The sequence below is a fragment of the Salminus brasiliensis genome, chromosome 3 (genome assembly GCF_030463535.1).
Source record: "Salminus brasiliensis chromosome 3, fSalBra1.hap2, whole genome shotgun sequence".
NCBI classification, from domain to species: Eukaryota; Metazoa; Chordata; class Actinopteri; order Characiformes; family Bryconidae; genus Salminus; species Salminus brasiliensis.
The window spans coordinates 40,073,289-40,090,310 of NC_132880.1; the positions used below are offsets into that span (position 1 = coordinate 40,073,289).

At 40.4% G+C, this 17,022-nt stretch overlaps 2 protein-coding genes across 4 annotated transcripts; one reads left to right on the forward strand and one right to left on the reverse strand.

The window, feature by feature from the left end:
• Positions 1-356: 356 nt before the first annotated feature.
• chrac1 (chromatin accessibility complex subunit 1) lies at positions 357-3,797 on the reverse strand. Its single transcript, XM_072676130.1, has 3 exons — positions 3,630-3,797; positions 1,965-2,091; positions 357-1,421 (listed from the first exon to the last, which is right to left on the reverse strand). The coding sequence occupies exons 1-3, from the start codon at positions 3,780-3,782 to the stop codon at positions 1,345-1,347; spliced, it is 357 nt and encodes a 118-aa protein (XP_072532231.1). The 5' UTR covers positions 3,783-3,797; the 3' UTR covers positions 357-1,344.
• A 446-nt stretch (positions 3,798-4,243) lies between these two features.
• crtc2 (CREB regulated transcription coactivator 2) lies at positions 4,244-15,510 on the forward strand. 3 transcript variants are annotated; one of them, XM_072676131.1, is made up of 14 exons: positions 4,244-4,602; positions 6,796-6,897; positions 7,596-7,670; positions 7,882-7,943; positions 8,091-8,159; positions 8,832-8,929; positions 9,085-9,176; positions 9,820-9,860; positions 10,332-10,546; positions 10,844-11,286; positions 12,048-12,872; positions 13,489-13,545; positions 13,657-13,822; positions 14,099-15,510. In XM_072676131.1, exons 1-14 carry the CDS (start codon positions 4,417-4,419, stop codon positions 14,185-14,187), a joined length of 2,520 nt encoding a protein of 839 aa, XP_072532232.1. In that variant the 5' UTR covers positions 4,244-4,416; the 3' UTR covers positions 14,188-15,510. The 3 variants fall into 3 exon arrangements, with proteins under 3 accessions (XP_072532232.1, XP_072532234.1, XP_072532233.1); XM_072676133.1 differs by having other exon boundaries at positions 9,097-9,176; XM_072676132.1 differs by having other exon boundaries at positions 7,599-7,670.
• The last annotated feature ends 1,512 nt before the right edge of the window (positions 15,511-17,022 follow it).

Below are 17,022 nucleotides of genomic sequence, written 5' to 3' on the forward strand. Positions count from 1 at the left end.
TAAGACGAGAATTCCATTTCCTGACTGTAGGAGGAGCCCAAGAGCTAGAAATGACAATTACCGCATAACGCTGCTTAAAATGGTCAGGCGAGGGTCACTCTGCAGCTATGACCCCAAAATATGATTAGAGTAGTGCCCAGTCAAGCTCAGAGAACATGTGGACCCTAGTGGTTTAAGGGCTATAGACCTGACAATGGATTAAAAATAATGCTTAACAATTTAAATATCTTTCGCTGTTCAACAAAGCTGGAGTACAATTACTGCGTTCAAATAATTACTAAACTTATAACTAAAAATTGTTCATTCATCACTTTAGTTATCAGTTTTTCAGCTGTATGACAAGCTTAGTAACCAAGAAGAAGAAACCAAATGTTTATTGTTGGCAACTACATACCAGTCATACAGTACAATATACAAAACATCCAATTTCAAGTAAAAAGATTCACAACTTTGAAATTCAGTGCATGCCCTCACCTCCAGCTACAGAATAATAAAGCTCTACTCTCAAACCAGCTGGAGTGTCCACACATCAGGAATGAATGGTGATCTCTAATTAATCTGCTATGATTTTAGATCTGCAGTCTGTCCAGGTATCACATATTTAAAAAAAACAAACAAACAACAAAAAAAAAAACATCAAATCACATGAAAAGGAGATGAGGGGGGGGGGGGGGTCAGATCAAAATCAATAGAACAATGTGCACCTTGACATAGACAATTATTTTCCTCAGCAGTGACAAAAGGTCACTCAATAGTATGAGCAAAATGTCCCTTCAAGCACACACAGAGACCATGTTAACGCCCTGAGCAGCACTACTTCGAATGAAACTGCGACTCAGACCTGAGCCAGCTTTGACTAGATATGAATAAAGTTATGGATCATGTGGGTGATAAGAGCAGTTCCTTAAAGAACCATAGTAAGACAGAGCAGAAACAACTGCTATCACAGAACCTGGGTACCTAGGTTTTCTGCATATAGCCTACAAACAGTTCAGTGGGTGAGGTCAGTTCAGTGAGTGATTAGGCGGCCAGTAACAAAATCTACCAGTATGGAACGGAGAAAGAAAAAAATATATACAGGAGTGGGTTTCCCAAAGGCACCTTAGCACAAAGCTGTCTCTTCAATGGTCAAGCAAGCATCACATTGCCCACTCTGTCTGCCAATTAACACCAAGATGCTTTTGGGAAACTGGGCACAGAAAACTAAGATGTGGAGAAGTGAGAAACACAACATCCTGGGTTTCATCCATCTCTCTCTGCTGTGAAGAAGGAGAGGTTTTTGAACCCGTTTAATGTTGAAGAAACAGATTCTCATAATGCCAGTTTGTGGGATGCACAGTACTGTCAGTTCTCGTCATCTTCCTCCATTTGCTCCAGGGACTTGAGGTAATCCCCAGCCAGGATCTTCTTTGGAAGAATATCTGGAGGAGAGAAATGTTCCAAGAACTTTTCAATAACATTTTTGGAGTGTTTTGATTTACAATTGCCATTTTAGAGAAACTCGCTGATTTAAGATTTGTTTACAGTGGGGGATAAGGGGACGTGCAGTAAACCTACATGTTTTCTGAGTTAATTCTAACGGTTAAATAGCAGTAAATCAAAAAAATAACAGGTTCCTTGGGTACTATTTGCTTTGGATATTTAGGATATTTGCTTAGTTGTTTTCATGCTAAAATTTTGTCTGATAACTTGCAAGGGAACCTTTAGAGGCAATTTTGACAATTCTATCTCTAGAAAGATGCACCAAGCCCATTAGACCACTGCAAATGACAGTCTACATCAAGAAGGTCAATTCTACAGTATATATAAACTCTGAATATTTATCTGAAAAAGCTGGGTCTTGATTTGCTTGTAATCCACCGATAATAAAATGATAACCGTCAGAATCATTCTAATCTATTCCCACATGAATCTCTGCTAACATACTGTCTGCAATAAGGCCATGACGAGGAGAAAGCTCTCACCTGTAAGAAACTGAAAGGTTTCCGTCTCTTCTGCAGTGTTCGCCAGATCAGTGTACGACAGCGTGTTCGTCTCTTTACCAGATCCATTATTGAACGAGCACAGAGCCAAATGCTGAACGAAAAGCTCCTAGGAAGAAATTCATTCAAGACAGGTGATTAATGAAGAAGCAAATTAAACACTTTATTATTATATTCACCTTCTGTTCAACTGCACAGTATTATGTCGCACACTTTTGGCACTCCACACTAAACCATGTGGAGAACACTGCACACCAGCACTTCTTCAATAGGCCTATTTTTCATATTGTGTGTATTTACAGTATATACACTACACTGATATATACACTACGTTTCTTCCAAAACCAAGAGTATTAAAGAAACTAAGCTTTTTACTAGATTAAAGAGCATAGCTGTGAGGATTTTATTGCATTCAGTGACAAGAGCATTAGTGATGTTAGTGATTAGTGATTAGATATTGGATGATCATTACTTCACCTCAACATCAAAATATTGGATGGAGCACAAACCATCATTCCAGAGAACGCAGTTCCACTGCTCTACAGATCAATGCTGGAGGGCTTTACAACTCCGTAACTCACACCTGGCATTAGACATGGTGCCAATGGGTTCATGCTGATCTGCTCCAGGAGATTCCTATTCTACTGCCAATACGTCCCTACAGGAACTAGACAAGCTGTGTGTGTGCACATTTACGTCAGCAATAGGTGCAACTTAAAGTAGCTGAATGCATTAATAAGAAGGGCTAATGAGGGGCTATGAAGGGCTCCGGGCTAATGAGGACAGGGGATTCGATACCTGGGCTCGGCAAGCTGTCACTGTTGGGCCTTGAGCAAGGCCCTTCACCCTCTCTGCTCTGCGGGTGCTGAAGTTAGCTGCCCAATGCTCTGTGTGCGTGTGTGCTCACTGCCCCTAGTTCACTAGTGTGTGTATGTGTGTATTCACTACCACAGATGGATCAAATGCAGAGGACACATTTCACTGTACTTAGTACAGGGACAAATACGTGCACCTTTACCTTATATCGCCGCAGTCCAATGAAAAGCATGTATCTCCAAACAGGACCTTTACAAGTGGACTTTTAATGGAAGTCAATGCAAAAGATTTTGCAGCGTTTCTATTGGTCCATTCATCCAGAAGTATCTACACAGAGTATAGAGCAGCTAGCTAAAGGGGGTTCAAAGGATGGAAAAAAACTAAAAGTGGACAATGCATGTTTTTCATTGGTCAGCAGCGATCACTTGCTATTCCTAGCAATATATAAACGTGAATAAGGTCAATATTTTAGCTTTATTTTATTTTTATTTTTTTTACATTATTATTATTATTATTATTTTAACATATTTTAGTCAGTGACCTGAGCATTTTACCACTCTCTGTATGAATGTACGTATGAGACTAATAAACCTGAAGCTAATTTGAGGCTAATCCTGTCAACAAGGAGACAGGGCAGTGCGACCACAGTAAGGTTAAAGGTAATACGCAGTTTTAAGCCACATTATATTTAATGATATTACATATTACTGAGAATGAACATACGTCCAACATTCAACTTTCCATCAGGTTTCTACACAATCTGGATCCAACACCCCACTGCACACTTAACCTGCGGCGCTCAGCGCGAGACAGAGCCGTAAAGCAAGTTACCGTCGCCTTCGTCGTCAAGAAAAGAGCATCCTGGTTGATACATGAAACATCTGGGGAGCTTTTCATGATCAGTTTAACGCGCGAAACGGGAAGAGAGATGGTTTTGTTATTAAGCGTCCGCTCATCCTTGCTCTCCACGCTTTTTTCCGACATCTTTTCAAAAACTTGCGTTTGCGGTTGCGTTCAGCGGAAGTACATCTGCAGGCTTGGAGACGCGAGAGCGAGGGCAACATGGGAAATGTAGTTTCTCACTAATTTATTTCGCATTTTGCGGCGTTCATAAACAAACACTTTGCACGCCGTGTTGTCGCTTTAAAAACATTAAAAGTACAATTTTGGAGTAGAAAAAAAAATATTTAGAAACATAAACCATTCGCTCGCTTTAAACCATCGTTCCGTAAATCTAACAATCCCTTACTACAAGTGAATAAATTGTTAGTAATTTGAGGAAATGATTTTTGGCCTCTACATTTATTTTTCTACCTTGAAATATTAGGAGCTCCGTCTTATGCACAGCCAGTCGGACAGTAGTTTGCTGCAAATCGCACACACTAAAAACTACATTTCCCAGAATGCGCGGTGTTGTTTTTCCCATTCACCTGCAAGAAAACACTGCGTAGTTGTAGTTTTGGGAGATCGCTTTCGTAGGCTGTCACGGACATTCATCTGACGTTCAGGACTACATTGCCCGTAAGTGTGTTTCCTTTGACTCTGGAGACTGTTTCTCTCTCGGGTTACTGTAGGCGTTTTGGTTCGGGGAGGGTAAGTTTCAGTTTTATGGGCTCTGATGAAGAACATGGCAGGAACGAGCGCCGGAGCTGCAGGACACGGGCAGTGGTCTGTCTGTGCAGGGTCTTCATCTTTGACAAGCAATCCACGCAAGTTTAGCGAGAAGATCGCTTTGCACACTCAGCGACAAGCTGAAGACACCGCCGCTTTCCGAGAGGTTATGATGGACATCACTTCCACTAGGGTGAGTCAGAGCGAGTTGGAAGAGGCCGTAACTTTACTTTTGCTGACCTAACGGATTACTGGTCCTCCTATCTCTCAGCAGCTCGGCGAATCTCAGACCTAAATGCTGTTGGCTGAAATGTGAAGCTTGTAGAAAGTGTTTAGACATTCCCAGATCTCAAATAACCTGAACCAGTCTGTCCTTCCAGCATCAGTCAGTAGGAACTGAAGTTTGTTAAGTGCTTTTCATCTTTTGATGATCATTTAAGGCCTAAAAACAAAAGGTTAAAGCTGGAAAGTGAAAGCTGTGAGCAACAGAAAACAGTTTGCTGAGTTTCCTGAAAGCATCGAAGTTTTAAGATCCTAATCCTGATGCAGGCTCTACCATTTAACACGGGTTTCCCTGCTTTTGGGAAGCCCGGCCCAACCCTGAAACAAAATAAGCCTGTAACATAATAATGTGTGTGCAGTTTAATTAAAAGATTCAAGTCATCTGAATGTTGGCACATGCCAAGCATAAGCCCCATTCCCCTATTCCCCTACCAGTCCAGTCTAGTCAGGTCAAGTCTAATTTATTTGTATAGTGCTTCTTACAACTGTTGTTGTCACAAAACAACATTACACCATCAGGAGTTAGTAAAAGACAGAAAAATAAAACATAGAAAAATAAATAAATAATAAAAAAGACCCCCAGTGAGCAAGCCAAGCTGATAGGTATTGCATTCAGATGCCTCGTTTTGATTAGTGACAGTAGAAGTGAGAGATATGACAAAAATATAATATCACAATAATTACAAACATGTTTGTGATGCACAAAATGAATCCCAAAAAATGCACTTATGCACACACCCACATTTATTTCTTTTATAAATAAAAAGAAATAGAGCGTGTGTACCTGCATCCAAATATCACTGTTAATAAGTATTCTACTAAATGTACATGGCTGCAGTGTTTTTATTTTACACAATTTCTTGCCTTGATTTTAAATACTGATCAGCCGAAACAATAAAACCACTGATGTGAATTAAAATTACTAACAATGAATCTAGTAGGAAATTTGGGCAAGCATAAGAATCTGAGCCACTTTGACTGGCTCAGAGCATCTCCAACTGCAGGTATTATGGGTTTCATAACCTGCAGTGGTCAGTACCTACCAAAAGTTGGATTGTGTTGATACTGTGTTACAGGTTTGCTCAACCTAATAAAATGCTACTTTAATATATATTGTGATTTTCTTACACCCCTAACCACAAGTGGTATTAAAAAGGACAACATGTGAAACCGCAACAGGGTCATGGGTGCCCAAAGCTCATTGATTTGATCCATGGAGGCCCCACCTCCCAGTTTACAGGCCTTAAAGTAACTTCTGCAAACAATTTGGTGCCAGATACCACAGGATGCCTTCAGAGCTCTTGTGAAGTTCATGCCGTGTGGGGTCAGAGCTGATTTTAGCAGCTGCTTTGACCTGCACAATATTAGGCATTAGGTGGTTTTAATGATATGGCTGATTGGTGTACACTACCTCTGGGATGAAACATGCAGTTGGTCAGTGTGTTTAAGGAATACAATATCCTAATTGACTGCGGCAATGCGGTTCTAAGTTGTGATAATTTTCTGCTGTATTGGCATTGCCACAACCCTCAGTTAGAGGTGGGAAAACACTCAAATGTGAAGTGAATAGATATTCCATTTCAGGACCAGTCAATTAAACGATGCTCCAGAGGTGGCATTTATAAAGCATTTATAGGGATAGATACACTACAGCACAAGAGCTGTATTATTGCAGATACAACACACGCATTGTTCTCACACTTGAAATCACACAGCTAAACACATCCAGGGTTTTTAAAGGTTTACAGAACCAGCCTGGCATAGTTTGTGGATTTAAAAACCAGTGTTGTGAAATCTGACACCTCAGTCTGATCATGTCAAGTGGTCTCTATGCAAAATACAGGCTACTCATGCAGTGCTTGTTGTGAAAGTGGAATATTGAGTTAGTTTGTGTAAGGAGTGTGTAGTATCAGCAATGCTCACTGAGTATAGTGTCAGACCTGCATCTGTACCCTACTGTGCTATTGCTTACCTGCACTGTGCAGTAGATTTAGGCATTGACTTAAATGTTAACGGGCACCATGCACAACATTGATTTCCAGATTTGTAGTATCAGTTCATGCCATTGCTCTGAATGACAACTATCCAATCGTTGACTCTTTAGATTCAGGCTCAGAGACTTCGACAAGCCAAAAGTCTGGCTTCCTACTACGGGGGATCCCTGCCAAATGTCAATCAGATATCAAAATGTTCCACAGAGTCTCAGGTTAGTTCCTCCCACACACAGCTTGTTACTTTGCCACTTGTAATGTCTCGTCATTACTGGAGTTAACCAAGGCCATAGGCCCATTATGCCAATATCACATGGATTCAAAATCATATGAAAGAGATGATTAATATTTTTACATTTTCCCCATTAGATTTTATTGTACGCTTATTTATGATGTTTTATTAACTCTGTGAAATTTGTATTGCATCCTTAGTCTTTGTTTTTAATTTTACAAAATGAACATGTAAACAAGCTTTTCATCATATTCTGTCAGCACGATTTGGATTTGTTGACAGTACATAGCAACATGAACTATCAGCACACCAAATAAACACACTGGTTAGATGGCTTTAGTCCTCATAGCAACATGAATATATGCTAGATATCAAGGTGAAGGTACAATTCAGCCTGTAAATATTTACTCAGTGACACAGTGCCATTTTTGTTATTTCATCACAGTCCTTTCTTCATTTCAAACACTTCATACAGGAGTCGAAAAAAAGCATCACTGTTTAAATACCTACACATGGCACTGTATATATATCCAATGTGCAATCTAGATAATATAAATATGTTTTTTATTACTTAACACGACTGGCATGTCATCGCAGTTGGACTGTGTTTTTTCTTTGCTTCTTGTAAGCATGAAAAGATAAAAGTTTCTTAATAACCCAGTCTCCCATTTTCTCACCCAGCAGGACCACCTGAGACTTGACCATGGCCAGAGAGATCACAGACCCATCCCCCTTGGAAGGCCTAGCAGAAGACATGTATCCCTCACAGTAAAACCAACTAATGATCTGTTAGCACTCTGTGTATTTACAAAAGTCTAACGCTAATCTCAGCCACTGGCCTGCTTTAGTCAGCTGCACTGAATAAGGCTATAAGCTAATGTGTTTTCTTAAACATAATTACTACACACAATCACACACATAATTACAAGTCACAACTTAAAATTATATCCTTAATTGCACTTCTTAGACCGACAGCACTCCCTATCTGTCCTTCCACTTGTCTCCTCCCTCAGGCCCCAGCTGGCGGAGGTAACTTATGAACCACGCCTTCACTATCTTGCTTTGGAATTTCTGTACTTGATTTGACATTTATAAGACCTACTTAGTTTTACTCTTTCTTTGATGTGTATGGAAATATTTGGATTATTATTTTTTTTCTCTCTCACTCTATGAAAGACAATGGTCCACTAGATCTGTGAATGAAAAAAGCCAGTTAGACCAACTACCAGTGGCAACCCTGAATAGGTGAGTAGAAATCTGTGTGATCGACTGCACGGCTGAAAGTATGTGGGCAATTTGTGGGTGCAATCAGCCATTGCTAATGGATCCATTCAATCAAGCAGACAAGGAATCAAGCATAGCTCAGTGTCTTTCAGTGTGGTTTGTAAAATATCTGTCCTGCTAGAGCTGCCAATGTCAACTGTAAGTGCTAGTATCAACTAGCATCAACCGCGCCAACCGCAGCTCAGACACAAAGCTCAGCCACAAAGCTCCAGAATTCCAAACTACCTCTCTTGGAAATTTCAGTGTAAGAGCTGTTTGGGGGGAGCTTATAACATACTTATAACATGCTTCCAACTTATTGGCAACAGTTTGGGAAATATTCTTTTCCTGGGTCAGCTTAACAGTGAACCTATCTATAACGTGAGCTCTATAAAGCAATGTTTTGTTAAGTTTGGTGTAGAAGAACTTAGCCCATAGCCCATAGCCCTGACTTCAGTCCCATTTAGCACCCTTGAGATGAACTGTTATGCAGACTGTGAGCCAGACTTTATCACCCACCATCACGGCACATCACTAATGCACTTGTGGCAACAACCCCAATTCCCATGTTTTTCTTTTTAATGTGATGTATGCACACATGGATATGTAGTGTATATTCCGTCTTTGTTTATATTGAAGGACTTATTTTTGCAGGACTAACTCGGATTCAGCTCTCCACACCAGTGTGAAAATTACCAGCAACAGAGATTCAAATCCTGCACAGGTCCTGACCGCTTGCTCCAGAAAGAGTGGTGAGTTTGTCTCTTGTCAGTTTGTATTTTAACGTAATAATGGCGTGGCTTTAATGGTGCTGAATTCTGCACTGATGTTTTTTCATTATTTTATAACCGAGTCACATCTAAGCAGATTTAGTTTGACTATTTTTTGTATTTATATATATATATAGTTTTTCTTCAAGGGAACCCATTGTTCCGGCACCCTGTGCCTCTGATTGAGGAGACTGTTCAGGAGGAGGGGAGGCCTCTTAAATCACAGAAGGTAATGGTTGTCATTATAGAAATCTGCCTAAATTAAAAATAGTTATATACTGTAGCAAATACACAATCAAAAAAGCTTATTACATTGAGTCCAAGTATTTGGACAGTCACAATTTGTCATTTTGCACCACCACAATGGATTTAAATTCTATACAAGTGTAGACTTTCACATTTAATTCAAGAGGTTTAAAATACTGCATGAACTACCTCCCTTTTCTCATTAATTGAATAAACTAATGTAATTACAACTATAAGGATGTTCTTCACTCGTGGACATCATGGACACCAAATCCTGTGTCTTCACGCTTGAGATGCCTTGCAAAACGTTACTGCAGCCGCCTTCAGTTGTTGCTTGTTATTGAGCCTTTCTGCTTGTTCAGATGGGTTTAGGTCAGATGACTGCTATTTAAGAACCTTCCATTTATTTGCCTTAAGAAGCTCTTGGGTTGCATTCATGGTATGTTTTGGGTCATTATTCATCTGTACTGTGAAACGCCATCCTATTAGTTCTACAGTGTTTGACTGAATCTACATAAAAAGTATAGCTTCATCCTGCAACTTCTATCCATAAGTTATGAAAAATTGTGTCACTGTCCAAATATTAATAGACCAAACTCTGTATTGTGATTTTTATCTTCCCTCAGATGCCCTCAGTGTTACCTGGGTGTGAAACTCCTGGAAATGAGTAAGTTCCCTGCTAGTACTATAAATGTAATATACTAAAAATACCCCCTTTAGATTTTACAAAATATACCCTGCTGAAAAATCCATCTTAAGAGCAGCTGTTGTTGGTAGCTGGTTTTGGATTGTCTAAGCTGGTCTTTAATAGTCAAGGTGGTCATACAGGTGAAAACATACCCTATGCTGGTAGGCTAGCTGCTGTTAACCAGCTCTTTACCAGCATAGTGTATGTTGGATTTGATTTTGGTCATGCTGGTCGTCTAGCTTGGTCATGCTGATCACCCAGCTTGATCTTGCTAGTCATGTTGGTCAACCAGCTTGGTGATGCTGGTCAACCAGCTTCGTCATGCTGTTTTTCAGCAGATGTTTACATATAGTAATTCTTATTACTTATTAATTATGATGTATGAAATGTCCATATTTTGTAGTCCATAGATAGTGGTGCATATAATAATTTATTATTTTGTCACTGAAGTAATTTCCCTTCTCCGGACCTGAGCTGCCCTCTCCTCACTGCACCTTCTCTCAGTACAAGTGGGTCACTCCCAGACCTCTCCATTCTGCGTTTACCTTCTGCAGTATCTGAGGCCATTTACCCAGAACCTCAGAGCCATGTCACTTTACTCAACAGCCCCATCAGCATGCAACACCTGCCCGGTGCTGCAGCACATTCTTCCGACATGACTGACAGTAAGACAACTGAACTTGATATTTTGCACTGGTGTATTGCTTGCTTGATTCATCATACCTCTAATATAAAAGGAGCAACTGCCCTCCAACTGCCTCATGATCGGATAATTTAGTTAAGATAAAGAAGTCTAAAAAGTTAACTATGAGAGGAAATACTCACTCTAACACAGACTTAACCTTCACTCCAAACCTACACATAAACCCAACTGATGTTCACCAGATGCATCCATTTTTGAACTTGTATAAAAGCAATAAGGAATCATCAAAATTATGTATGACCCCCATTTGTTTTCTCAGATTTATCATCATCTCTCCAGACATCCACCAGTAATTCCCTGCTTCAGTCTTCACTAAGCAACCCCAACCTCCAGACGACTCTAAGCAGTCACTCTCTGGTGGAGTGTTTTAGCTCCACCTCCTTGTCGCTCAGCAACTCCTCCCTGCAGTCATCTCTCAGCAGCCAGTCCCTCCAGTCCTCCCTAAGTAGCTCTTCTCTGAGTAACCAGTCTGTGAAATCTGCAGCCAGCCATTGCAGCTACAGCAGTGGGATTGGCGGCTCATCCTCCTCTCTGTCTTGCTCGCCACATACATCTGGGCAGGGTATGGTGCCACGTAGCGCTTCATCATGGAAGAGATCCCAACACAACCCACTAATAGTGCCCAGTGGGGGTGAATCAGTTTGGCAACAACCAAAGCAGCTCTTGCCCAGTGTGTCCCCAACATTCTGCTCTATAACCCAGGTAAGATTTGACTGTAGCATAACATGGGCTTGATTGATTATTGAAAAAACAAATAGTATAACGTCAGTGTCACACAAAAAACTTCAAAATAGCAGCTTTACAGGAAGTGGAAATGACTTTCAATGGAAGTCAATGTAAAAGTCAGTTTTTGTGTGACTAGGGTGTTTATACTTTAAATTAATAATAAACATTAACATTGTATTGTTTTTATCCAGACAAAAAGGGAAACATTGCAAAATACACTATATGGACGAAAGTATTGGGACACCTGCTGATTAATTGAGTTAACTGAGTTTATCCTGTTTTTGTTGGAGTAACTGTCTCTGATGCCCAGAGAATGCATTGCTGTGAGGAGTATTACTGAGGTCAGGATGTTGAATGATCAAAAGTATTAGATATTGTACCATCATTCCAGAGAAGATCCACTGCTACACAGCTCAATGCTGAGGACTTTTTTATCCCTCTATCCCACACCTGGCATTAGGCATGATGCCAGTAGGTTCATTCATTTTATCAGCTCCAGAGAGTCCTATTCTATTGGCAATACTTTACTACAGGGACTAGTCAAACTGTGTTTGTGTGCATTTGCACATCTGTGTCAGCAATGGGTGCAAGTAGCAGAATGCATGCGTTAAAAAGGGTGTCCACAAACATTTGGAGATATAGTGTATTATCTAGAGACCTTACACCTATATCAATCAAATTTGTGTCCTGTACTTAATGTCTTAAACACATCTTCTGTGGTTGGTATATTTGTATAGGGGGTACCTCTTGATACCACCAAAGTGTTACAAGAGGCCAAACCATCAACGTACCACCATAGTCATCTTCAACCAGCAAGCCATCCAACGATGCATCAGTCTTTACAGCACTGTCAGCCAGAAGTATGGGATCAGTCCAGACAGAATGCAAGAAAACAGTGCCAACACCAAGTCCTGCAGCAGTCTCAACCTAAGTCCCAGCCACAATATACTCAGCATTCACACAGTAAGGCACAGCCACGCCTTCTGAATCCACATAACTACATCTCCCAACAGCAGCTACACGAACAAAAACAAAACTTACAACATCGCCAATATCAGCAGGCTCAGTATCAACAAACGCTGCACCAACAGTGTCAACATGCGCAGCAGTACTTACACCAACAGTCACAACAATACCCCGTACAGCACACACACCCTCCGCAGTACCAGCAGCAATATCAAGAACTTAACCAGTGTTGGACTCCACAGCAGATTCTGCATCATAACCAGTCTCTGCAGCAGTATCAATACCAAGGCCAGCCTGAAGGTCCACCAAGAACCTTCCCAGAACAGCAGCTGGTTCCTCCAGCCACTGAGATGGCTTCTCAGAATGAAGACCACCAACATAACTTGCCAAACATTGGAGCACAGGCATCTCTTGGGGCATGCATGCATATAAAGGAACTTCCATCAAAGGGGCTGCAGTCCAAGATGCCTGTGCATGATCCTCGAAGAGAGAGAACAACACTCTACCATAAAGGAAACCATTCTCAGAGAGACAACCTTCTGCCTAGTGAAATGGCTTCAGCAAGTTCCCTGGATAAGGAATTTGAGCTTCACAATGTGAGTGGTGTTTTTTTCTTTATTGCAAGTCTAATGACATCTTTGGAAAAGCCTGAAACTGAAGCCAAACTAAAAAATCACTTAAATCAAATGTACACATGGCTGAATCCGCCCCCCCTTAACTTTTGTGACTCCATATAAAGTTACACTAACAGCTGTGGGGGTCACTCCTAATTAAGGGCGAGGGAATTCATATGGGAACTCCAGTGGAAGGAGAAAGCTGCCATCACCGTGGCTACAGACTGGCAGTTTGCTCGGTTGGCTATGTTGTTTTCATGTACTGCATTGGCATTTCACCACTTACAAAAGGCAAGAATACAAATGCCCAAAAGAAGAACGCTTCTACAACCTCATACAAACCATAGATTGACATTTAATTTTATGAAATTTATGCTTGTGCCTCAAAGCTTTATGTACATTATCAAAATAAAAATTTAATTACACAAGAAGGTGAAACTACTTGTTTGGAAGATTTCCAGTGCATTCCCACACCCCACTAATTACTTTGGTCCTCAATATGGCAAACCCTCTACCTGAACATGTAAACAGAGACGGAGGGGATATGTTGAGTAATTAGGCACTGGATTGGTTTGTTAAGCTGCACTTTATTTTACAGGAATCCTATGTTGGCCTTCACCTGACACCCAGCCAAGCAGAAGCTCTCTCACAGAAGGTAGACTTTACCAATCTTCTGTATATCCAGAGCTTTATGTCCAGCTTTTGCCAGTCATGTATTTGATTATGCGGTCTGATTTGAACCCTGTCTATCTTGTCTGTTGCATAGCTTGGACAGCTCCACAAAGTGCCTGCCGATGTCACCAAAATGTTTGACTCCAAGTGCCAGGATGTAGAGGAGAAAATGTTGCCTGTTGTTGAGCACCATGGGCACCCACAAAACCAAAGTCTTAGCAAGGAAGGGCTAAATAGTCATTCCAGTACCAACATTGCAGGTGAGGCATAACTTTGAAATGACAGCACTTCTAGTCATAAATTCCAAGAGTCATGGAACCTCTTTTGTCAAGTGCTTATAGAGCAGGTTCTTTGTTCCGGTCCTGGAAGGCCTGCACCATTTGGTGATGAGGGAAGTCACTAAAATGAGCTGGACCTGTCCCTTCAAGACTTGAACTGAAGAATCCTGATTTAGAGTCTCATACTTCTCTGTTGCACTTTACCGAGCACTTGTCAATTCCCAAGCCTAAATGAATATTTTTATACTGTTTTTACAGTGTCATTTCCCTGGCTGGATGATGAGCTAACCGAGCTGACAGACTCCATCCCGGAGTTTGACCTGGAGCCTTTTGCCCTGGAAGACTGATTGACCTGAAGACAGAACCTGCAGTTTAGGATAGAAGCTATTAACAGATATAACTGGGTTATGCCACACATGTTTAGAAAAAAGTGACGGCTCTCAGTGGCTCAGGGGTCTATAGCGCTGCCACTATGGCATGGGGGTTGCGAGTTCGAATCCTGAGCCATGCCGCTTTGCCATCAGCGGCCAGAGTCCGAGAGAACACAATTGGCCATGCTCTCTTCCCTCGTCACTGTAATGCTATGTTGGCCAGCACAGGCGTCTGTTAGCTAGTGTTCGCTGCCCGGCAATGACACAATGGCGGCAGCTCGAAAAGAGGTGGCAATAGATCATGGTCTTCAATGTAACTTTAGTAAATATTTAGAATGTTTATATATAGATATAGTATATGAAGTAGACCCAGGTGGTCTTTATGAATAGCTTAGCTTGCAATAGACATACATATACAGATTTATGTATAATATAAATGAAAGTATAATGATGTTGGTGTCTATTTTAAAATATTATTTATTTTTTATGCAAAAATGTCATATATAGCAATGTGCTTATAATCTCCCTTATAATTGTAAATTCAAGAACTCATAGTAGAATATAAGTGCAAATCTCCAGTTCATAGCAAGCGAGCATGCAGAAACATACTGATATCATAAAAGTGCTGTTCTTGTTTTTTGGGGGAGTTGTTTTCATGACATTGTGCAAGAAGAAACCCTCTCGTCATAACCAAGAATATGACAAGCTAAAAAAAACAAAACACGTCATTAAGTACAGAAAGAAGCCAAGCGGCTACTGAAACCGTTTGCTGCAAATGCTGTAGCATCCAATGTTAGTGACTCACTGCCCTACTTATTGCTTGCTTGAAGTATTTATGGCCAAGCATCAAATTATGCACTCCTTATAGTTAACGTGCCATCTAAATTTGAAGTACACTGTTTTGAAGTATGAACACCAGTGTGTAGGGAATCTACACACGGTCTCACCAGTAGAAATGGACTTTATGAAAGAAGGCCTTAACATTGCACTTCAGACTGTAGTCATGTCATGTTCTGTTACAGAAATGAAATTAAATAGGTTACACTTCTTTACTTCTACAGATATAGCATTTAATTTCTTTATATGAATAATAAATTCAATTCCATTTGGTTCTAACCGTTTACCTCATTTTTCACCTTATTTTTCACTGTATAAAATCTTTGAATTAATGTCAAATTAAAAGTACAAATTAAACTGACATAAATTACAGCAGATTGTAAATATAAGAATATTGAATTTTGGGAGAATTTAGGGAAATGTGGGAGCCATTTGACCAAATAAACTGAAATCTTTCCCTCATCCAGTTGCTCATTCACACATGCACTACACTCCCTTCTCTCAGTGATCTGAACCAATACTCCCTGCAGGTTTAAGTTATTTCTGCTGGCTGTTCAGATCTGAGTGTTTAATGAGAGTTTAATGCTCCCCTGAAAGTTTCTTTTTTTTTACATTAGTCTCTATCAAACTTGTGTAGAGTGTCGTCTTCTGGACGTCCTACCTTAGACCCTCTCACCTCAGCTGATTGTGTTTGTGCCCAGCCTCAACATGTGTTCAGCTTGCCCTTAAGATCTCAGGTTTTATCAACCTCAGCCTCAAAGGCAAAGAAAACGGCCAATTCACCGTCAAATTAAATGTTTTATTACGTAATGTACTGCGAATTGTTTCATTGTGACGTCAGCTGTAAGCGTGGCTTTTACTGTGACGTGACAAAGGAAACGCGTAAAGAGCCACACATGTTCTTAATATGCAAAAGGAGCCTTTTTATATAGTGGGTTTGAGGAATTGGTACATCCGCAGACAAATCCAAACATTACAGACTGAGCTTGAGTTTATTTTTTTACCGGACTGTATTTAATTAGCTAGATTACCGTTACCCTATATGTCTTCAGATGTTCCTAAACAACAAATAAGATAGTGCGCACTGAGACACTGCACTGAGCAAATCGGAAACAAGGTCGAGGTCACGTCGCCTACGCAGTGAGTGATACAGAAACTAACCGCGCTGGTTTAAGTAAAGATGTCTGAAGGTTTTCATTTTGAATTATTATGTACTTAACTCCATGTTAAGTATGAGATCTGCTAGTTTACAGCCTACTCAGTCTAATCAGCCTAGGGCAGTTTCTGTAAATAGAGATGTCAATATCAGTTTTCCAGAAATCCTCTGCAGCTCCACATGTTCAGTGTTGTTCAGAGTTCTGACTGCTGTACCTGAAAGTGTTGCTTTTGGCTTCTGTGGCTACTGTTAAAGAGGGCGGAATGCCTTGTGGCGCCACCCAGTGGTCAAACGTAAACACATTTAATAGGAACGTTTTAGGCCTGCGAAAATGTCAACGGTCAGAGATTAGACCCAAGGGCACTGCCAGAGATTTTGCGCTCTATGAAAAGATATCACTCTGGACCCACCACGCCAATGGTCATATTTTACATTTTGAATACAACTATAATGTTAAAGGTATTGAAAGAAAACAGTTTTACATTAAAACAAAAATAAAATAAAATATTCCATACAATCGTATATTATTATTATATATTACAATTGTATTATAATAAAAAGTTTGATATTAAAATAAAAATAAATAAAACATTATCAGGGCACCTGTCAGGCACAAGCCTTCAAAATCATCCTAACTTTTCCAGAGCCCTTTCTATATGGCATCCCTGATTACATAGCTAGCATTGTTGAGTTTGAGCAAACTGGTCATAACCTATAATGGGCTAGATCCATGCAAACTTGAGCGCATCCAGTACTGCTTCAAAAGGAAAGATGCCTAATAAAACGCTGGACAGGGTAAAACATACTCTATGATGATC